The following is a 23,901-nucleotide window of genomic DNA, read 5'->3' on the forward strand; positions in this document are numbered from 1 at the left end:
GGACCACCACCCCAGACTGCCACTCCAGAGGCGCTGTCCCTGATGTCCACGCGATGTTGCAGAGGCGTGTCAACCAGGACAGCCCCACAACATCCAGAGCCTTTAGGAACTCCGGGCGAATCTCATCCACCGCTGGGGCCTTGCCACCGAGGAGCTTTTTAACCACCTCGGTGACCTCAACCCCAGAGATAGGAGAGCCCGTCTCAGAGACCCCAGAATCTGCCCGATATGACAAAAAGTATTTTTGCCCGATATGACTCCTTCTTCAGTTTGACAGCATCCCTTACCGTTGGTGTCCACCAACGGGTTCGGGGATTGCCGCCACGACAGGCAACGACCACCTTACGGCCACAGCTCCGGTCGGCCGCCTCAGCAATGGAGGCGCGGAACATGGTCCACTCGGACTCGATGTCCCCCGCCTCCCCTGGAACATGAGTAAAGTTCCGTCAGAGGTGGGAGTTGACAGAGGATTCTGCCAGATGTTCCCAGCAGACCCTCACAATACGTTTGGACCTGCCACGTGAGACCAGCATCTTCCCCCACCATCGGAGCCAACTCACCACTAGGAGGTGATCAGCTGACAGGTCCGCCCTTCTCTTCACCCTAGTGTCCAAGACATGCGGCCGCAAGTCTGATGACACGACCACAAAGTCGGTCATCGAACTGCAACCTCGGGTGTCCTGGTGCCAAGTGCACGTGTGGACACCCTTATGCTTGAACATGGTGTTCGTTATGAACAATCCGTGATGAGCACAGAAGTCCAATAACCTAACACCGCTCGGGTTCTGATCGGGGGGGGCCTTCCTCCCAATCACGCCCCTTCCAGGTCTCACTGTCATTGCCCACGTCAGCATTGAAGCCCCCAGCAGAACAATGGAGTCCCCAGCGGGAGCGCTCTCCAGCACCCCCTCCAAGGACTCCAAAAAGGGTGGGTACTCTGAATTGCTGTTTGGTGCATAGGCACAAACAATAGTCAGGACCCGTCCCCCCACCTGAAGGCGGAGGGAGGCTACCCTCTCGTCCACAGGGGTGAACCCAAATCTACAGGTGCCAAGCCGGGGGGCAATAAGTATACCCACACCTGCTCGGCGCCTCTCACCGTGGGTAACTCCAGAGTGGAGGACTGGTGCCAGAGCCCGACTATATCTCGTCGGAACTTCTCGACCTCACACACCAGCTCGGGCTCCTTCCCTGCCAAAGAGATGACATTCCACGTCCTTAGAGCCAGCTTCTGTAGTCGGGGATCGGATTGCCAAGGTCCTCGCCTTCGGCCACCATCCAGCTCGCACTGCACCCGACCCCTATGGCCCCTCCCACAGGTGGTGAGACCATGGGAAGGGGGACCCACATTACCCTTTCGGGCTGTGCTCGGCCGGGCCCCATTGGTGCAGACCCGGCCACCATGCACTCGCCTTCGAGCCCCACCTCCAGGCCTGGCTCCAGAGGGGGGCCCCGAAAACGTCTTCCTGAATTTTTCATCTTCATAGAGGTTTCTGGAGCTGTGCTTTGTCTGGTCCCTCACCTAGGACGTGTTTGCCATGGGTGACCCTGCCTGGGACATAAAGCCCCATACAACTTAGCTCCTAGGATCATTGGGACACACAAACTCCTCCACCACGATAAGGTGACAGCTCAAGGAGAGGGGCCAGCCGCCGTGTTAACCATTTTTATCGATGACACCCTAATGAATTTGCGATTTTCTAACATATTAAATTTGCAATTGGACATAATTTTGGTGTACTATCTGTTGTCCATGATAGCTGTGGTTTATATCATAGTTGACTTGAAAGTTGAATAAAGCGGTGATTGGAAACTCAAGCTAGCTGTTGTTTTCATTTTTATTTCCTTAAAAGTTGTCATTTTGGAGGTGAGGGGATTCCTCCCAACAGCTATGAAATATAATGTATGAGTAACTATTGCCACTTTATCGTACAGTACATTCCTTTGTCCACATGCGCTATGCAGTGTTTCCAGTCATTTCTTTCCCCTAAAAACTTGTTATTTTGGAGGTTGGGGGATTCCACCTCACAGCGACAATATATAAAATATGACTAAATACTACCACGTTATTGTATAGTACATTCCTTTTTCCACTCCAGCTATGCAATGAATATACTGTAGTCTCCACTTTTGCCACTGACGGCACACCAAGACATGGGGGCGTGCTGATTTTGGCAATGAAAAATGGGCATTCCAAAAGCTATTAATTATTTACCAATTGGTCCAAAATGGATTGATATTATTAAAAATGACTGCTGGTTTCATTTTCTTGAGCAAACATTCATAAAATGAACTTGTTAGTGAAGTATAGACCATAAAGAACCCCATATCTCATTTAACAGCCACTGGCCACGACAGCGGATGTGCATGTATGTTTTTTTTGTTTTTTAACTTACAGGAGTTGGTGCTGTCATCTTTGGTCCCATCCAGACTTCCATCCTGCCCCATCTGGAGATAGAAGCCATGCCTGCAGAACAATCTGGTCACTATGCCCTTCAGCTGCGGTTCTAGAGGAAACAAGGAGAAGGCCGGTTGGGGAAAAAAGTATGTGGAGAGGAGAGTGTAAATACTGGAAATAAATACACCTGCTCGTGCAGGTCTATTTAGTGAGTGAGCTCCAATAGAAGAGCTTTATCCAAAGCTTTTTGTTATGTTGTGTTTATTACAGTGTGTTATTGTACAGCGACCAAAATCTCTTGGTATAGTCAAGCAATCAGAGTACCTTTCATTGGAACTAAGGGGTCAATATTTTGGACAATTTCTTGCTCCCCACTTTGTGGGAACAATTTGGGGATGGTCCGTTCCTTTTCCAACATGACTGTACAGCAGTGCACAAACAAAGCAAGGTCCATTAAGACATGGATGAGAGAGTTTGGTGTGGATAATCTTGACTGGCCTGCACAGCATCCTGACCTCAACCCAATAGAGTGAAAGCTAAGAACCAGACCTTCTCATCCAACATCGGTGTTCGACTCTCAAATGCACTTCTGGAGGAATGATCAAAGATTCCTACACCCCTCTAAACCTTGTGGAAAACCTTCCCAGAGGACTTAAAGCTGTTATACATGGCAAAACCACAAAATCTTACCTATTTAATATATCCTATTTCTAGTCAACCTTTTACAGTACTTATTTTAAGACAGTTTTGACTTTTTTTCTAAATTGTCAGCAAGACAAAAAGACTTGTTTTAAGAATCTTATCAAGGTAATTCATACAAGTACCATTGGCAGATTTTTTTTCACTTATTTTAGGGACAAAATGTCTTGGTTTTTTTACTTGTTTTTGAGAAGGTAATTTTTCCAGTGTTGCTGCATAGGATGGACCTATGTCATAATAAACCCTAAGGATTAAGAAAGAGATGTCACTTAAATTGACATGTGAGTCAAGGCAGCTGAGTAAATACTTTTGGCAATATAGTGTATCTAAATGAGAGAAGCAAATATTTCACCTCTTAGCATTAGGTGGACTTTTTGATACATTATTAGAGCTCATGAGACTGTGGAGCTGCACTGTGCTATTATTATGTTCAGCAATGAAAGAATTGTTGCAAACATGACACCTTTTTGTACAGTTTCAACTATGTCTTAAAGGAACAGTTGCGATTTAGCCTGAGCAAAGTCACAGCGCTCAGCGCCCCACCCCGAGGGACTTCCTGCAGGGAGGACCAGTCGAGCACATCAAATCCATCATAGGATTCTCATACTAATCCATACCTTACTGGCCATTGTTCCACTTGGAAAACTTTGATAAGGTTGTGGGGTCATAGGGAGGCAATGTTATAAATCACAGACTAAAAATGGATATTGATAAACGCATATGACCACACCCACTGTTCCAAAGCATGCTGGGAATCCCCTTTGAGAGTGTACCAGAGAAGCAGAGCGTAAAGGTAGAGTCAAGGTGATGCACAGAGACAAAACCGAGCTTGACCCAGTTAGTTAGGGAGAGGTGGCAGGAGGGGTTCCATCTTTATGACAGCTCCATTTTGTGGTATGGAGGAGGGAAGACGAGGTGTGAAGCGTTTCAACAAAGTGCTCTCATGTTGTGACACAATATCAGCACGCCATGGAGTCACAAATTAAAGTGTACATTCAAACCATATAGGAGACACAAAATGATCCAATATCTTTTTTTTTTTTTTTTTTTTTGCTTTTAAACTACAAGGTTTTGTGAGTGAGTAGATTTTTATGTAATGCTGTAATAAAAACAAAACACTACGGCACAGCACACAACAAAAAAGAAGAAAAAGGGGGGGGGGGAATGGGAAAGTTAAGATGATGTAATTTAAATTGATTTCAAATTGGAGGACAACATGTAGCCTTGCACACTGTCAAGGTCACGCTTTGTTTCATTGAACATGGTCACATCTGAGATAGTGAGGCTTCAGGTCACCGTCCAGACTTGGGTCATCATTTAAGACGAAGAGGTTAGAGGTAATCGGGCTATTAATAAACTCAGTTTATCACAATTACAGTTTGCTGATGGATTGGTGATAATTGCTGTAGAATAGATCCACAGGGGAACGGCACCTAATAATCATTCGTCTCTTTAACTGTCCAACATCCACTTATCCCTTTAAACAAGCCTTCACGCTGATGTTCTTTCTACAGTCTCCAAGGTGATATTCCCTGCTCTTCCCAGACTCCCCAAACCTTGTCTGTTACTAGGGAAATTCCCATCTTCACGTTTCCATGACAACAGTCTCGTGATTCTACAGTGTTCCAGTAGAGGGTATTCCCCCATCCACACACACACAAACACACACACACACACACACACACGCGCGCGGGCGCGCGCACGCACACACAGAGTCACACAATGTGGTGCGCCAATCCGTTGAGCTCTCGTGATACTTTGACACGTCACACTGTCATTGTGCATTTGAGCGATCTACGGTTTTACAGACAGACAGCCACACACACACAATCTCTCTCTCTCTCTCTCTCTCTCTCTCTCTCTCTCTCTCTCTCTGACACACACAAAAACTATCACGCACACACATACTACATTTTGGGTGTGACACATGATGATAAAACCACTTCAGCGTCATTCCAACCATAGATGCCTTGCTAAAACAAAGAGGAGTAGGAAACATCACCTCCAGTATGACATCAGTGACGCACTCTGTGGCTGTCAAATGAGAAACGTAGACACCATGTTTGACTCCAAGTCTCGCACACTTTACAATAACACAACGTGGTGGTGACCACTTCTGTCTGCCATCGATTTTCCATATACTGCGTGTTATTATGTATTGATTTTTCAAGTCACGGGAATAGTGCGCAGAGAGCCTGTCCATCACAGGGATGACATTTAAACAAGTAGATATGAACAAGCTGGCCTACGCTAAATAATATAGCAATATCAATGTTCAATTTTTTTTTTCCTTTATTTTGCATGCTCCAAGTAAACAAAGGGGAGTACGTCTATGAACTCCTGGCTATTACTGTTAGTGAAATGATCTAATTTGAAGACCAAATCAAAATTAAAATGAAAGATAAATTTGACAGCGGTAGACTCCCACTTCTAATAAGAAGCCAATTGTGAGTTCATATCTGTTTGAATGTATCCTTCAGAAAACCCCTCGAAGATAGCGGGGGACATTGGCAAGATGCACACAAACATTGCCGAGCTTTGCCTGTATGTGTGTGTTGGGGCTTTTGGCTGGAGGGAGCTATATGAAGAGATCTGAGGCAAAGACAAGAGGATTAGCATTATACAAAATGGTGGTGGATACAGTGATGGATGCGGGAGGTATAGTGATGTAAAGATTTTAGGATGAGGGTTGAATTAAATCCATGTGAAATCATTGAGTGATTTCCCATGTTAATTGCACGAACAAATCTGAAGCTGTGACGGAGGACTTGAAGAGCTGAGAGAAAACCGGTGCCATATAAGATGCCATTAATTGAGTCCCAAGCAGTCCCATTAACATGACACCTCACTTCCCCACCACTCTCGAAATCTACCCTGCTCGCCTGCCCATGAGCCAGGCTGACTTCCCGCACAATCAACTGACTATAGTACGACCACACACTGAACACCTGTGCGAATGAACATGAGCATACGGCTCTGTCTACAGTCTTTGACCTCTGCGTAAACAAACAAAACCCAGACAAAAATAAATAAATAAATAAATGATAAAAACATTTTTTAAACAAGAATACAAATAGGTTCATTTCCAAACAAAACAGGTCAGTTTTGATCTGCACATGCACGAAATGAGTCAGACACTGAAAGAGAGCGCCGAGACAGAGCAATCTGTGGCTTCAATAATGGATGTATTCGGAAACGAGTGAACCATAGGGCGCTACATGACATGACAGTGCGTGTGCGCGCGTTTGTGTACACATCACAGGGAGGCAAGGGCCGAATCTGTCAGTCTGGCGTCATGCAAAAACTAGGTTGTGCGCCCTTTTGTGTCCAAATGTCAACATTTATGGCAGTCGAAGCGCGTAAACGTACATTTGCGCGCGTCTGTCTGCCGATCGGTACGTGTTTGTGTGCATATACGTGTGTCCACGCACACCTTGTCTCCGTAGCCTCCTCTTCTTCAAGCCAAATATCCGGACTTTGGAGAAGATGTCGACCAGGTTCCCGTTGCACAGCCCCTGCTTCTTGCCGGGGCTCTTCCGTCGCCGGTGAGTGGTCGGTCGGTGGGCGTGTTGCTCCCTCGCCTGCCGCTTCTGGCGGATCAAACCGCTGGCGATGGCCGCTGCCATGTCCCCGCCGAGACAGCCGACACAAAAGCAGACCCGTCTCCGCCCGCGTCTCCGGTCTCGTCACTCGCCTTGGATCGCAGACGATACCGCACCCCACACTCACAGCTCCGACGGCTCCATCACTCCAGAGTCCAAGCTATTCACGCCGCTGCGCGTCACGGCCACGGGCCATTGGCTTCAAACGCACAGCGGTGGTTTACCTGTCCGTCACGTCCCGCCGCCGCGCCTGTCAGCAGCGCTCTATGAATGGCACCTGCGCTTCATCGAGGCGCTTTGCCGGTGCTCCTCGCCATGGCCGACGTCCGAGGCCAACGCGACCCTCTGAAGGACACAATCGGGAGACCACCTTCGATGCAAAACGTCCGTTCGTGTTGCGCTGCGAGGGGCGCGAGGCGCGCGTGCAGCCGCGAGCCGCTCCAGGTGTGTCAAACAAACGGGAGGCACACACAGCCTAGCCGGAAATCGGGCGCTGGGACTTTCAGAGTTAAACACATATCCGCTCAGCAAGTGGCTGATCCAACGCCTCCACTGAAACGCACACGGGGTTCTTCCATTACAAATGTTCCCTTTTCCTCGACCAGCCTTCGGCACATTTCACTATAAACACAAATCATTCATTACGGTTTGTTTCAATTAGTGTCATAGTTTACACAACGCGGGCGAGTGGCCGGCGGCACGGTGGACCACTGGTTAGCACATCCGCCTCACAGTTTTGAGGTTGGAGGTTTGAATCCACGCTCTGACCTTCCTGTGTGGAGTTGGCATGTTATCACCGTTCTGCTTTTCTGCTTCCTCTCAGATTCCAAAAACATACTTCTTGGGTCAATCAAAGACTATAAATTGTCTTCAGTTGTGAATGGTTTTCTTGTTGTACTCTGTGATTGGCTGGCGAGCACCCCCATCTCTCACCCAAAATCTGATGGGCTCCAGCCCACTCCCAACCCTAGTTAGGATAAATAGGATAGAAAATGGATGGATGAATTTCACGCAACAGCAGCACGGATTTACTATGAACACATCATGCTTCCTGCCCTGCGATTGGCTGGCAACCAGTTAAGGGTGTACCCCGCCTACTGCCCGATGATAGCTGGGATAGGCTCCGGCACTCCCGCGACCCTTGTGAGGAGAAGCGGCTCAGAAAATGGATGGATGTACATCATGCTTCGTTGAAGCTGTCAAAAGTTTTATTTTGAAAGCAAGGAAACGGATGGCATACGATTGTCCTTTGGCTGCTTGGACGTCTCAGTGTTGCTGAAGCCACGCGCCCAGCCAGCATGAAAACAGCTCGTCATTGTGGGCCAAGTCACCAGAAAACAACCAACTATATGATTTGTATTTATTTTAAAACAAGTTGAATAAAAATGCATTCATACCACAGTTAGTTTTGAGAGCGCTTTCTCCATATTCCTAGTTCTCCTGCAATGCCAAAAAAAGCTGTGATTTTATTGTCTTACAGTATTGTGAAAGGTATTTGCCCCCTTTTCAAATTCTTCTTCTTATTATTATTATTATTATTTTGCGTATAGTTTCCCCACTTTAATGTTTAAGATCATCAAACAAATGTAAATATCAGACAAAGACAACCCGAGTAAACATAAAATGCATTTTTTAAATGGTAATTTTACTCATCGGGTGAAATTCAAAGCTACCTGGCTATTGTGCATCACTTTTTTTGGAACGCTGAGTTAATTTTCACTGACCACACTCAAGCCTGATTACCTCCAGTCCTGTTCAATCAAGAAATCGCTTCAAGAGAACTCGTCTGATAAAAATGAAGTCGGCAAAAATATCGCAAATAGCTCCAACAAAATACCACAATACAAATAAACTCCAGAACAGATGAGGAATAAAGTAACCGACATCTATCAGTCTGGAGAGCGTTACAAAGACATTGCACAGTGAGAGCCATTAAACACAAGAAAACATGGAGAAAACATGGGACAGTGGTGAACCTTACCAGGAGTAGAAAATTACATCCAGGAGGTCACAAAAGAACCCAGGACAACATCTAAAGAACTGCAGGCCTCCCTTGCCTCAGTTAAGGTCTGTGTTCATGACTCAACAATAAGGAAGAAACTTATTGAATGTAAACCCAGTAGGGCTCTGAGATCGTCCGACTCAGGTCAAATAGTGGAGTACAGAGTCCAAAGCAAACATGGTGAAGCTGCATTTAGCTATTATGTTCCTTGTGAAATCAGTTCATGCGGTTCCCAGGCGGCTTGAGAAACTGGTGGCTGATGCTGGCGCCCATATCGAATTTTAAATAAAACTCCATGCAATACACTTATTTCCATTTCCTGTAAGAATTATAGTTGAGAAATAAATTGCAAGTACTTAAAACTATAGAGTTACTTTTCAATCACCCTGTATATATATATATATATATATATATATATATATATATATATATATATATATATATATATATATATATATATATATATATACACACATGTGTGTGTGTGTGTGTGTGCGTGTGTGTTTGTGTGTGTGTGTGGAAGTTAAAACGCTTCAGCACCATGGACAGCAAACAACACAAACAATTACTTTTCAGGCCACTTGAGAGCGCCAGAGTACATCTCAGCGCGGTGGCCTGGCATCAGGCTTTGGCAGCTGTACAGCAAACAGCCTTTCCATTTTGTCTAGAAATGTCTCACTGATATGTGCTGCTTTGCCTCATGTCATTCAATCAAAGGTTCACTGCAATCGTCATTTTGTTTTTCCACTTTCAGAAGGTAACCCCATCATATTTTACTTAATGTTTGATCATAAGCTACCTTTTACTAACAGCAACATATCAACCTTTGGTTATAATATACAAGTAGTAGGGTGTATGTGTTTACTTCATCCAGATCACACACGGAGTGAAATAGTAATGAATGAACCAAAGCTTGTGTACATTAAAATTCATGCCTTCTGCTGCTTCTTATAGCAACGCAGTTCAACTTCAAACGACTAGATTCTGCTCAATGAGTCCCCTTTCATCTGCAGACATGTCTCGTGCACAAAATATTCGCACACATAGAACACTAAAGTAAACCTACAAACATAAGCACCAACGTAACACTGAGCATTCATTTATAATAAACGTCAATGCTCCAATTGGATTTTCCATTATGACTCCGAAAAGCACGTCATCCTCTTAGGCTGCACAAATAGAATGGCGTCCCCTATCGACCATTAAGAATGGTACACTTTTGTCTTACATGCGATACGTCTATAAAGATCAGATGGTTTTACACTTACTTAATAGCTTGAGTTCTACTTTTACATGACTCAAAGTGCTATTTTGCTTCAGCAGTCACTTTGCTGTACATTTTGAGATTTGACACTGAGGGTGGCCGACTTTGCTCCTACCAGAGAGAGAAACTCTGTTCTGTCAGTCAGATAAGTGAACAAGGTCAAGGCAGTGTCAGAGAGACCAATGGTGGAGTGAAGGCAGTGAAGGAGGACATGATGGTCCTGCAAACTTCACTGCAAGTCTGTAGAAGACAGCCGACAGTACCCGAGTGCTGACAGGGTGAGGTCATCTTGGGATGTCGTCTCCTTGGGATGCCCACTTCGTGGCCTGCCTCTGACATCCGCAGTTATATGGAAGGTGGCCTTCAGTTTAGAGATGGCACAAGGGCTGATGCCAAACAATGCCACAACAAGGTTTTGCGGAACACCTCCTTGAAGATGCTGCATGGCACAGGTCTTATCCAGATCAGTCAAAGGCGGCATGCCCATTTTTGGAGCCGCCACCAATAATTTTGTTGTCCAAAACATTTTCATCATAATTATAGTCCTCTACCTTTTTTGAATGACGAAAATGAGACGATGACAACATAAAAATGCATTTCTGAGGACCAAGCCGATGGCCAAATGTATTGACATTTTCGTCAACAAATAAAAATGACACAGAAATGCCTACCAGAGATTAGATCCAGTCAGAACTAATTTTGTTGGAAGAGGTGTGAGGAGTTGACAAGAGAACTAATCACAACGATGTGTAAAGAAATTATGTAGCCAGTTTGAGATTGAATGAAGGGGCTTGTAATGCCTGGGAATGTGTGTTCAGGAACATGACCAATTTAAAGGAGCATTTACAGTCACGTCATCTTGAAATCCACGCACAGGTGAGCATGTTGAGCAATTAAAAATACGACTTATCTGTCATTTCACACAAATGTTTGGTCCAAATACCAAGTTAGATCCACGTCTGTGTGTGAATTGCATAGTCATAACGTTCCTTAACACCCTCATAGGGTTTTCATTCCATCGGTCAGTGGTTCCAAACATTTGACATCAAGAACCATCTAGCAAAATACTTGGCTCTTCAAGTCCCACCATTATGACCAAAATTAAAATAAAGACATGTATTGGGTCTAAGTGTTCATCAAAAAACATAGCAGGGGTTGTATTCCTATAAACAAAGCAAATGTATGTATTTTTCTAAATTATTATTATTTTACAATTTTTTATTTAGCGCAATTCAGAAAGAAGGTGCACACAATGTGTTTTACATGATTAAAAACATTTAAAAACAAAGACAAAAAAACAGCTTATCAACAATTAAAACTGAGAAAAATTAAAATACAATTAAAACAGCGCACAGTGCAAGAAATATCATTTAAAAGTGGAAATGCTCTACAAAGCAAGAGAAAAAGAAGCATTTTTAACCTGGACTTAAAAACATGGACACTTGGGGCTGACGTCACTTCTGTTGGCAACTTATTCCATTTGTGTGCAGCATAATAGCTAAATGCAGCTTCATCATGTTTGCTTTGGACTTTGTGCTCCACTATTTGACCTGAGTCTGTCGATCTCAGAGCCCTACTGGGTTTACATTCCATCAATATTTCTTTCATGTATTCAGGACCTAAACCATTTAGTGCTTTATAGACCACTAGCAGAACTTTAAAATCTATTCTAAAGCTGACAGGGAGCCAGTGTAAAGACTTTAGAATTGTAGTAATATGCTCTGGCCTCTTTTTTTCTGGTCAGAACCCAAGCTGCAGCATTCTGAATTAGTTGCAGCTGTTTTATGCTCTTTTCAGGGAGTCCAGTTAGAAGACCATTACAATAGTCAAGTCTACTTGTGATAAAAGCATGGATGAGCTTCTCCTGGTCTGCTGGGCATATGCAAGCCTTCACTCTGGATATGTCCAGATGGTAGAAGGCAGTTTTAGTAATTGATTTGATATGACTGTTGAAAGTCAGGTCAGAATCTATCAGTACACCAAGGTTTCAGACTTGGTCTTTGGTTTTTAAAGAGAGTGACTCCAGGTATTTACTAACAGCAATCCTCTTTTCTATCTCAGTTTTGTTGTGGTTTAATTGAAGAACATTTTGGCTCATCCAGTTATTTATCTGTTTTAGACAGTGACACAACACCTCAATTGAACTGTAGTCATCTGGAGATACCGCTAGATATTACGGTGTGTCATCTGCATAGCTATGATAGTCAAAATTAAAATTCTGAAGAATTTGACCCAAGGGTAGCATATAGAGGCTGAACAAGAGTGGTCCAAGAACTAATACCTTGAATGACGCCATAGGTCATTGCCATTCGATGAGATTGAACACTTCCAATGGTTACAAAATAACTCCTCTCCTCCAGGTAGGACCTGTATATATATATATATATATATATATATATATTCGAGCATAGTGAGCAGGTGAGGGTCGGGAGAGGGGTTCTATTGAATACTCCATCTATTTTCAATAGCCCTCGTCCTCGTTAGGGTCAAAGGCAAGCTGGAGCGTGGTACTATGTAATTATTTGCAGTGGCATTCACTCAGGGCCTTCTCTATCCATCCATTTTCTACCGCTTATCTGAGGTCGGGTCGCGGGGGCAGTAGCTTTAGCAGGGAAGCCCAGACTTCCCGCTCCCCAGCCACTTCATCCAGCTCTTTCGGGGGGATCCCGAGGCGTTCCAAGGCCAGCCGAAAGACGTAGTCTCTCCAGCGTGTCCTGGGTCGTCCCCGGGGTCTCCTCCTGGCGGCACGTGCCCGGAACACCTCACCAGGGAGGCGTCCGAGAGGCATCCGAATCAGAAGCCCCAGCCACCTCTTCTGGCTCCTCTCGATGTGGAGGAGCAGCGGCTCTACTCTGAGATCCTCCCGTATGACCGAGCTTCTCACCCTATCTCTAAGGGAGAGCCCAGACTCACTGCGGAGGAAACTCATTTCGGCCGCTTGTATCCGGGACCTTGTTCTTTCGGTCACGACCCACAGCTCGTGACCATAGGTGAGGGTAGGAACGTAGATCGATGGGTAAATCGAGAACTTCGCCTTCCGGCTTAGCTTCGTCTTTACCACAACGGATCTATACAAAGTCCGCATCACTGCAGACGCTGCACCGATCCGCCTGTCGATCTCCTGTTCCATTCTTCCCTCACTCGTGAACAAGACCCCAAGATACTTGAACTCCACCACTTGGGGCAGGATCTCATCCTCAACCTGGAGATGACACTCCACCCTTTTCCGACTGAGGACCATGGTCTCAGATTTGGAGGTGCTGATTCTCATCCCAGCCGCCTCACACTCGGCTGCGAACTGTTCCAGTGAGAGTTGGAGATCACAGCTTTCATGAACCCAACAGAACCGCATCATCTGCAAAAAGCAGAGATGCAATACTGAGACCACCAAACTGGACCGCCTTTATGCCTCGGCTGCGTCTTGAAATTCTGTCCATAAAAGTTATGAACAGAATCAGTGACATAGGGCAGCTTTGGCGGAGTCCAACCCTCACCGGAAAATGAGTCCGACTTATTGCCATCAATGCGGACCAAACTCTATTAGGGGGTTCGGTACCCCATACTCCCGAAGCATCCCCCACAGGACTCCCCTTAGGGACACGGTCAAACCCCTTCTCCAAGTCCAAAAAACACAAGTAGACTGGTTGGGCGAACTCCCATGCACCCTCGAGGACCCTGCCAAGGGTGTAGAGCTGGTTCACTGTTCCACGGCCAGGACGAAAACCACACTGCACCTCCTGGATCTGAGATTCGACTTCCCAATGGATCCTTCTCTCCAGCACCGCTGAATAAACCTTACCAGGGAGGCTGAGGAGTGTGATCCCCCTGCAGTTGGAACACACCACTGGTCCTCCTTCTTGAAAAGGGGGAACCACCACCACAGTCTGCCAATCCAGAGGCACTGTCCCCGATGTCCACGCGATGTTGCAGAGGCGTGTCAACCAGAAAAACCCCACAACATTCAGAGCCTTTAGGAACTCCGGGCGAATATAATCCGCCCACAGGGCCTTTCCAGCGAGGAGCTTTTTAACCACCTCGGTGACCTCAACCCCAGAGATAGGAGAGCCCGCCTAAGAGACCCCAGACTCTGCTTCCTCATGGGAAGGCATGTCGGTGGAATTGAGGAGGTTTTCGTTCAAAGCCTTCTCTGCCGGCCTAAACACTATCAAAAGCACTGACCTCCATTTACAATTTAAATGAAATTCTATTAATTTATTCCCAACAGTCTTTTGCCTTTATTTCATGTGATGTGTCTTGGCTGTATAGGTTCCTGTCATTTGTGGGTTCATTTTCTTTTTTTTTTTTTGTCCAATCAGATTTCAATAGAATTCTAGCGGGTGAAAAGCGGCTGTAGGTGTGACAGAGGAGTTTAAGGTGGAGGTGGGACTGCATCACGGATCACCCCTGGGCCCTTTCCTGTTTATAGTGGTGATGGATAGGCTGACAGATGAGGTTAGACTGGAATCTTCATGTTCCATGATGTTCGCAGATGACATTGTGATCTGCAGTGAAAGCAGGGAGCAGGTGGAGGAATAGTTAGTTAATGAAGATTGGCCAAAGTAAGTTTAAAAATTATGTGCATGAATGACATGGGTGGAGGGGGTAGAGTGAGGTTCCAGGGAGAAGAGATAGCAAGGGTGGAGGACTTTCAATACTTGGGGTCAACCGTCCAGAGCAATGGTGAGTGTGGTCAAGAAGAGAAGAAACGGGTCCAAGCAGGTTGGAACGGGTGGAGGAAGGTGTCAGGTGTGTTATGTGACAGAAGAGTCTCTGCTAGGATGAAGGGCAAAGTTTATAAGACAGTGGCAAGGCCAGCCATGATGTACGGATTAGAGACAGTGGCACTGAAGAGACAACAGGAAGCAGAGCTGGAGGAAATGAAGTTGTTGAGGTTCTCTCTAGGAGTGACCAAGTTGGATAGGATTGGAAATGAGCTCATCAGAGGGACCGCCAAGGTTAGATGATTTGCAGACAAAGTTAGAGAGAGCAGACTTTGATGGTTTGGACACACCCAGCGGAGAGCTAGTGAATATACTGGTAGAAGGATGATGAGGATGGAGCTGCCAGGCAAGAGAGCTAGAGGAAGACCAAAGAGAAGGTTTAGAGATGTGCTGATCCAACATTTTCCCCATTGAAGTACATTTGTCAATGGGTGAGTGGAGTGGAGGACCCGGAGAAAAACCACAAAAGCACCGAGAGAACATGCAAACTCCACACAGGAGGGCTGGAACTGAGATTCAAACCCTGAAACTCATAACTTTGAGGCAGATGTGCTAACCACTCACTCATTATGCCCCCCTCCATTGAGTTCTCAAACAATGAAAGTGCATTTATGTTGCCTTCCAGATCCTCACCAAAATATAATGACTTCTTCCTAGGCCTATGGCCTACCTCTAGAAAAACGTAGTGCATCCAATATTGTATTAGTTGTCTAGATATTTCGTGCTTCAACATGACTTCTATAAAATAGAACATTAAATTATGAATCTATAAAATATGACATTAAAGGACGTAAACAAGCAAGATATTCCCCAGCCACGTCTTATTTGTGATTTGTTTGATGTTGTCGGCTCCAAGAATGATTTGTGGCGAATGTGTCGTGTATTGTGTCGGCCTAAAAACCACCAGCTTCTGTTGATCAAAACTGTTACATCTGGAAAACAAATACAAGTGAGTGTACTTTTTCAGTTGTTATGTTTTGTTACTCAGCTCACAACATTAGCATAGCTATGGTTACACGTTTTGTTCGCATAAAAGTCAAGCCAACGATAGCTAGTGCGACAGGTAACACAATGTAGGTAAAAGAGGGAAAGTATTTCCTGTGATGTTTTTTTTTTTTTTGTGCCAAGTTATCAAAATGGATATTGTATGTAACTGAGAGTAAGCATTCATTTTACTATATTTTTTACGAGAGGTTGTACTTTTTTACTTGCACAACAGGAGATATATCAGTACTTCTACTTTTCTCTTCCCCCCCCCCACATACACTGTTATGTATCTGTAGTACTTCCACTTCAGTACAAAGTATAATTTTTCCTCCTCTGGTTGTGTATGTACTACAGTTTTTCAGTATTTCAAAGTACCATTTCAAATCTACAGCTCTTGTTTATAGCAAAGAAGACTTTCTCACACTGTGTCTGTTGACTGTTAGGATTTTTTAATCAAGGTGGCGTACTCATCACCATTCACAGGCTGGAAATGCTGGTAGTATGCATGCCAATTGAACTGCATGCAACATGGAGAAGAAAATCTGAGCCAAGCAACTCAGAGAGGGCATGATGCTTGAAATCAGGTGGGGAGGGGGGAGGCAGACAGGAAGGAGACAGCTGTGCATGGGTGTTCCCCACACGGGAAGAGTATGAGGATAGCCACTGTGAAGTGAGCAGGATGAGTCATAATTCACACTCGAGACACCCGCCCACATGAGCAGCCTCACACAGGCACGGGGAAGTCCACTGTTACCGAGGTAACCAGTCATAAGTGACGCAAGCGGGTCCCTGAGTCTGAATTCTTTGAATATGCACGCACACACAAAGAATAATACGTCACGCCATTTAAATAAAATGGTTGGTTTTTTCCCTGCGCAACTCCTCTCTGTGATGTTTCACGTCCCTCGTTTCCTTTCCATCTGTCCTGACATCATCTCCTTTCCTTGCTTCCTATCCTGCTCCCTTGCCTCCTCTCACCTCACAAAATCACCAGCCCAGTGGGGAGGAGTAGAAAGAGAACAGACAGACTAAATTATTCAGCCTATCATTTCCTTCTTCTATCTCTATCTGCTCTTCGCAGTCTTCTCCCCTTATTCTTTTCGCTCTATTTATGCATGCGTTTCTCACGAATCCCAGATGAAAACTTTATTGCCAAGCAGAGATGGGCTCAAACCACACAAGTGCAAGTCTCACATCTAAAATCTCAAACAAATTTCAAGCAATTCTAGCTTGGGTAAATCAAGTCAAGTCACAGGTTATCTCAAGTCAAGTCCTGTGATAAGTTAAACCTAGTCACAATTCAATTCACCGTATTAAAGCAGTATTCGCTATTTGGTCTTCATAAAGACAGAAGAAGAATAAGGTCAAATAGTGATATTAGTAGCTAATTTATCGAACCTGTATGCAGCTGTATGTACAGTATAACACCTCTCAAGATATTGAGAGGTGTTATACTGTTTTTTTTTATACTGTCCAATTCTGTCCAATTCCACACTATTTAATAACTGAGTGTCAATCAAAACTTCCTTACACTCCAAACAACTTTAGCTTGTCGTAGTCTGACAGCAAGACTAGAACATCAGTCTGTTTGAAGATCATCTCGGTAAGTCACTGGCACTGCACGGGCTCTTATTGCAACTGGGAAAACGTCACTTTTGTATGAATCATGGAATATCGTTTTGTTAATTAATTTCATAAATTTATTTTTCAACACCAAATTCATACTAGGCCCTGTTTTTAAAGTTACATACTTCAAATTTACTGACTTCAATTATTATTTAAAATAACTTAAATGTACACCATTTTAAAACCATTAGTACTTTGTTTACTCCATTGTTAACTCACCATTTCAAACCATATTTTTATGTGGCTTGAGTCTGAATGTCAGCAGGCCTGAACTTTGTATCATATCAAGTTAACGTTGGCTAACTACTGTACTGAATTTACAAAGATTTACTGGGCAGAATTGACGAACAAAGACTGATTTTGCAGTCTGGCCGTCTATTGTCTTTGAACAGATTTTGCATTCTGTACTTCGCCATAATACATCCCACTTGTAGTTTTTACCGCTGAAAGTAATTCAGTAACTCCACAGGTGGAGTTGATTGATGAATTCAAGAAGATGACAGTCAGCAAACTAAAGTTAAACTTGAGCAGTTGTCATTGCTTCCACAGATTATGACTGTGACTACTGTTTGGTGTTTAATTTGCATGTGGTAGTGCCATGCTAATTTTCTGTCAGCTAATTTATAGCGTTTTCCATCATATTTAGGAAAACCTTGCAAAGGCCTCTCATTTGGAGTACTGTTAGCTATCTGTCAAACTAAAAAGTGAACAATCAGGGAAAGTAGAATACATACAGATATGAGAAAACACAAAAACTGTCATCCTTACCCGAGGAGGCAAGTAAAAAAGTGGAAACATGCACAAAGTAGAACAGACGTGAAAACAGTGCAAGTGCCGAACAGAATCTACATAGTAAAAATAATCTGTCATATTTTTGGTATGTTGACGGTGCGATGCAGGTTTGATTTTAAAATGTGGACAGGTAACACTTCAATATGGAGCTCATCGAAAAATTCAGCAACAGTTAAAGAGAAGCTAAGAAAAGAACACGATGTTCCTGGGCTCAGAAAAATCCCCGCCGGGGTTAAAGCTGGGGAGAAATTCACGGTATATAGTCTGAATTTTACAATACAATACTTTTGGCAGATGACAGACAAACTGATTTTTGTGAAGTTCTGGAAGTTCAATTCTGCAGAATATGAGTTCGAATGAAAAACATACCAAAACATACTTCAACATTACAGTGATTATATAAGTGCCCCAGATCACTCCCAGAAAATTGGGAACTTAAGCAGCAAGGGAGAGGGAGTGAGTAAATTAGATCACTGTATGCAGCAGAACTATATGTACAGAGCAAACACGTCTCTTCATGCTACTGTATCTCCGAGGAAACTCTGTCAACACTGATGACAGACTTTGAGGTACTCTCACATTGTTTGTGAGCCAGATCCAAAAGCACCCAAGGACACAAGTATGAGATCCTTTTCAACAGTAATTTTTTTTAAAGGTCCCATATTTTGGCTATTTAGACCTCCATAGAGTGACTCTCGAACATGGATTTAATATAAAAGTGTCAATTTCATGTCATACTCGTGTGCAGAAAAGGCCCCTCTGACAGCTACGTCTGTTTGACCCAGTTTTATATCCGCTTTGTCCATATTTGGCTAAGACCGCCCCCTTTCCTCTGATTGGTTGCCTCCGTGTCGAAGACCCACTTGTGAGAGCATATGTGTTTGTCATGTTGACAGCGGAGAGCTAACATTGTACAGCACCATACTATGTGATAAACGTTGCACACTCAATATCCATTGCAGCCTGGTCATACTTAAAAGGGGATGCCTCCATCTGTGGTCCCTTCTCGAGGTTTCTTCATTTCTCCCCAGATGGGGTTTGGAGTTTTTCCTTGTTGGGGGGATTTAGATCAGCGGATGTCGTCAATCTTTGTCAACTGTGGGCCTCTGAAGCCCTTTGAGACTCTTATGATTAAGGTCTATACAAATAAACTTGCCTTGACTGAACATGACAGGTGTTAAACTGGAAATGCTGTTATTTGTAAAATGTTTTCAGGATTCAAAATGTTGTTGTCATAAACGTAAATTCATTATTTGTTTTTCTTATATATATTTTTTTAAAACTACATAAACATTTACCACAAATACTGTGGACAGGTAAGGCATGGGTAAAAGAAAAATCAACTGTTTTGTTTTGTTATTTGTTCCTTGCAACATTGTTTTTTCCCCTTCCTCTGATATTATCCTTAAATTCTTTATGAATGATGCACAAATTAACGTGACAAAATTCCAGACTTAAGTGTGTATGTACAGTAGGTGTACAATTTGGTGCTCATCCAAATTAGAATGGGTTGGTGGCCAATGGGCTCTAAATTGCCAAGAGGTGAGAATGTGAGTGTGAATGTTTTTGTCTTTGTCTATATGTGCGATGCGATTGGCTAGCGACCAGTCCAAGGTGTACCCCACCAAGTCCACTGGCATGGTCCTGCCTCATGAGGTAATCAGTCGCCATTTGGGGCGCTCCCTTCGTCACTACACTAGGGCTTCATGCCGGGTACCGCCCTGTGGCCGCGATCTGCTGTCTGCGCTCGGTGCAGAAGACTTGGTTTCTCTGTGCCCAGCCATAGGTCATTAAATTATTATTTTCTTACTTTTCTAACTGTGTGTATGTGTGCTCTTTCCCTTCGAGACGGGGGTGAGAATCTCAGAGAGCTTCTGCTTCTCCGCATCGAGATGAGCCAGATGAGGTAATGTGGGCATCTGGTTAGGATGTCTCCTGGACACCTCCCTGACGAGGTGGTCAGGACATGTATGAAGGGGTCAGCGAGATGGAAGCCTGGGCTGCTTAGTTCGCTGCCCCCACGACACTACCCCAGATAAGCAGAAGAAGATGGAAGAATGGATGATCTGAAGTCTACTCCTCAGATATGTTTTAAAGGAGACATGGAAACTCTGCTAATTGATTGTTTGTATATAAGTTGTTGAGTCTCTGGAGTGCCCCTTCATCAGGTACGAAATTAAACGAGTAAGACATGCCTTTGAGCGAGTCATTTGGATTTTTGTAGAATTATGACAATTCTGGCGGCACGGTGGCCGACTGGTTAGAGCGTCAGCCTCACAGTTCTGAGGACCCGGGTTCAATCCCCGGCCCCGACTGTGTGGAGTTTGCATGTTCTCCCGTGCCTGCGTGGGTTTTCTCCGGGCACTCCGGTTTCCTCCCACATCCCAAAAACATGCATAAATTGGAGACTCTTAATTGCCCGTAGGTGTGACTGTGAGTGAGAATGGTTGTCTGTTTGTATGTGCCCTGCGATTGGCTGGCAACCAGTTCAGGGTGTACCCCACCTCCTGCCCGATGACAGCTGGGATAGGCTCCAGCACGCCCGCGACCCTAGTGAGGAGAAGCGGCTCAGAAAATGGATGGATGGATATGACAATTCTTCACTTAGTCGTTCAAAAGGACTCTGCATGAGAGAACTTTGTTCTGTTTATCTGGCCAGCGGCCCCAGGTAGTAATAAGATGTTCAGCTTCAGCAATTGTATGAAAACGTTGGGGCAGATGCACAAAGGAGGTGATGGATATTAATACTAATAAGTGTACATTGTGGAACAGTTCACAAAACAGTTACTACATTCATAAGAATGGTTCAAGCCCTTCTTTCATGCAACATATTTATTTTTTGTTTAATCTTCTAAAACAAATCTAATTAACAACTTATAGATGTACTTTTTGTCACGCTGAAATAATAGTTTGACACTTTGGCATTCATGAACTCAAAACAAATGTGTTTCATTTGAAATTTGACCCATTGAAACGCTCAGACACTTGTTCCTTGCGCTCTCAGCTTGCTTTCTTTATCGACGTTCGACAATTTGTGGCGGCACTGCTGCGGAGAAAGACAGCTGTAATTTCCCTCCCTGGTGAGTACTGCTTTTTTTTCTGTGTGTTTTTTAAAATAACCTTTCCCAAAAGACCGCGAAGACCGTCAACGTAGTTGGGCAGGCATTATCGGCTAGCTAGCTATGCTAGGTTTAACCGCTAACATGGCCTACACTAGAATGGAGTTTGAGTAGGACTACTCGTGTCTGCGGTGACTCCAACTAGTGTTTTAACCGCAGAACGTATTCTGGATAAAGTGTGCACATACGTACGGAAGCTACGAACATGAATTATGAACTAATAATTTGTTTTGGCAGATGCCCCCTCCGCATTAGCGCCCCACCCCCACCACTCGCGGATTCTGTTGAATGTATGTATGAATTGAAAGTTCAGTGATGTTTGTGCTTTATTCACTTATCAAAAATCGCCGTATGAATGCAAAGCGGGTCATTTATGGGGCATTCATAGTACAGTATATTGTTAAAACACCAAATAATAAATTGTCCATTGAGAGACGAGTAGCACCTGGTGCGTGAACTCCTTCCCTCCTCACTCCCTTTTTTCTTTCTGCAAGCGAATCAAGTTGGACGAAAGCATTTAAGAGTTTGTGACCAAGTGTGCGTACATTAAAGTGAGTACAGTACTTATTGTTTACATTAACCGCGCTGGTCTGTTAATGCAGTATTTTATTTGCTAATACTGAATCAGTGCTATTTTTAGCTGCTGCGCCACTGTTGCGTTAAGAGTTTACAAGACGGCTCGTGGACACATTTTATTCTATCCCACTCTTTTGACCATAACAACTGGTAAACCGTTGCTTTAAACTGCTGTATGTAATTTTGTATATGGATTTCTGTTTGTTGTCCCACGTGTGTTGCTATTTAATTCATTTATTTTCTGTGTTTGTGTTGTTGTTCAGCCCGCGGTAGCTAAGGATGCAGAAAGGAACATCACCACCACAGTCATAAAGATTTACACAATCCGCAAAGATGGACATGAGGAGCCAGGGGATGTGGGAATTGTGATCGAGGGCATTGAAGTCCGTAACAACGCTGCCAGTGTCACCGTGGTGTTGATCATGCCATTTGGGCTCATCAGGGCTCTTCGTCTAGTCTTTCCAGAAAACCTGAAGTACGCCTCTGAGTTTCTCCAGACGATCATTATGTACTTGGATGGACCCAAACTAAATGCAAAGCTACAGCAGCTGAAAAGCTAACTTTTTTCATAAGGGACAGTCAGGGTGTGTGCTCACAGTCCAAGACTGTCATCGAAGATGCATTTCTTGTACTTGAAACGTGTTAATTCAAGACGCACTAAACTGCGTTACTATACGAGTGACTAGACTCAAAGGTGTTTTATACACCTACAAAGAAGCTTAAAAGTGTACGCATGTAAAGTTCCAAATGCATTTCCAAAGAATGTAGTTTTATTTTGTGAGTTTTCAATAAAAACACATTTACCAGATTTTCTGATGTGAATCAATTTAGGCCACTAAATGTTCTTATTTTACTTTGGCTGTATTTGATTAAAATGGGTTTGGCTGACTCAATTATATCACATTACACAGAACTTCTAAATTTGAGTTGGAGTCACACAAACAAAATGGATGGAAAACCTGGTCAAAATGTATTTGTGTTCATCCAATGAGTAATTCTTTTGAGTGTACATGCAGTGAAACAACACATTCCACCTGTGGCTGTGGACAATTTTTGATGTGCAAACTAAGTAAAACATTTTTTTTTTTTTTTTTTTTTTAAAAAGGCCTATGTAACATTTCTGCATTCCAGGAAATATTTGACTATTTTCCAAAAACACTCCAAGCCTATTGAGTCTTAATGATATGCAATTCGTCAGACCCGTGGTGCAATGGTGGTTCACAAAAAAGTGTGAAGAAAGTGCACACTCATTCACACAACTAATAGACACAAACAAATACTTTTTGTCCACTCAACGTTTTGTGTCTCAGGCTTAAGCTTTCACGTCTGTAATCAATGGTCAAGTAGGAGAATTTGGGGTTTTAGTTATCCTGTCTTCAGATAGAAATAAGCACCTTTTTCCCCAAAAGGAAAAACAAGCCCTTACCTGGCTCCGTTTGGTTTAAAGCAGCTCGTATGTGCCTCTCGGCAACTTTTAGGATGAACTCAAAGTCCATAGCTGTCACACACAGACTTACTGAACCATGCTTTTAAAAAGGTCCCAATCAAGGGTTCCCACAGGCATGCAGTGATGTCACACAGGGCTGTCATCAGGCAAAAGGTGAACAAGCCCGAATTCAAGTGCGAGTGAGTGACACCCGGGAAAAACCGAGCAAGCCTTACCCACACCTTGACGGCATCTCAAGCATTGTCAATTAAACACTTTTCTCTCAGCAGGTCGCAGAGAGATTTTCAGAGTGTTTGATGATATATAATAATACAGTATGTTTTATTTAGGGGCAAAAAGCTCCTCGTGGTGGTGAGCAGACTGACCTGAATGGAGGAGGAGGAGGATCTGAGAGTACGGGCATGTGTCCGAGCTTATCACCACGTCAGTGAAAGCACCTCCTTGTCGCGCCTTTGATGGCTCGCCGCTCTTTAAGTGCCCTCGGAAAAATAACACTCAGCACTCTCTCCTACTCGGACAGAATCTTGTCACACACACGTACGCTCACTACCTTGAAAACCATAGCATCTTCTTGCTCTCATATACTGTAAATATCCATCCATCCATTTTCGCCCACTTATCCAAGGTCAGGTCACAGGGGCAGTAGCTTTAGCAGGGAAGCCCAGACT

At 44.0% G+C, this 23,901-nt stretch overlaps 1 protein-coding gene across 2 annotated transcripts in view; it reads right to left on the reverse strand.

Annotated features, from left to right (window-relative positions):
- Window positions 1-23,901, reverse strand: part of LOC133410915 (fibroblast growth factor 14-like) — a 69,151-nt gene that overhangs the window by 34,192 nt on the left and 11,058 nt on the right. The window contains exons 1-2 of one of the 2 annotated variants that reach the window (XM_061692576.1): window positions 6,531-7,106; window positions 2,397-2,507 (exon numbers count right to left, since the gene is read on the reverse strand). In XM_061692576.1, the coding sequence (XP_061548560.1) occupies window positions 2,397-2,507; window positions 6,531-6,723 (304 nt within the window). In that variant the 5' untranslated portion in view covers window positions 6,724-7,106. Of the gene's footprint in view, window positions 1-2,396; window positions 2,508-6,530; window positions 7,107-23,901 lie in introns of those variants that run through there. The other variant, XM_061692567.1, reaches the window with a different exon arrangement.

The sequence above is a fragment of the Phycodurus eques genome, chromosome 1 (assembly GCF_024500275.1).
Source record: "Phycodurus eques isolate BA_2022a chromosome 1, UOR_Pequ_1.1, whole genome shotgun sequence".
NCBI classification, from domain to species: domain Eukaryota; kingdom Metazoa; phylum Chordata; class Actinopteri; order Syngnathiformes; family Syngnathidae; genus Phycodurus; species Phycodurus eques.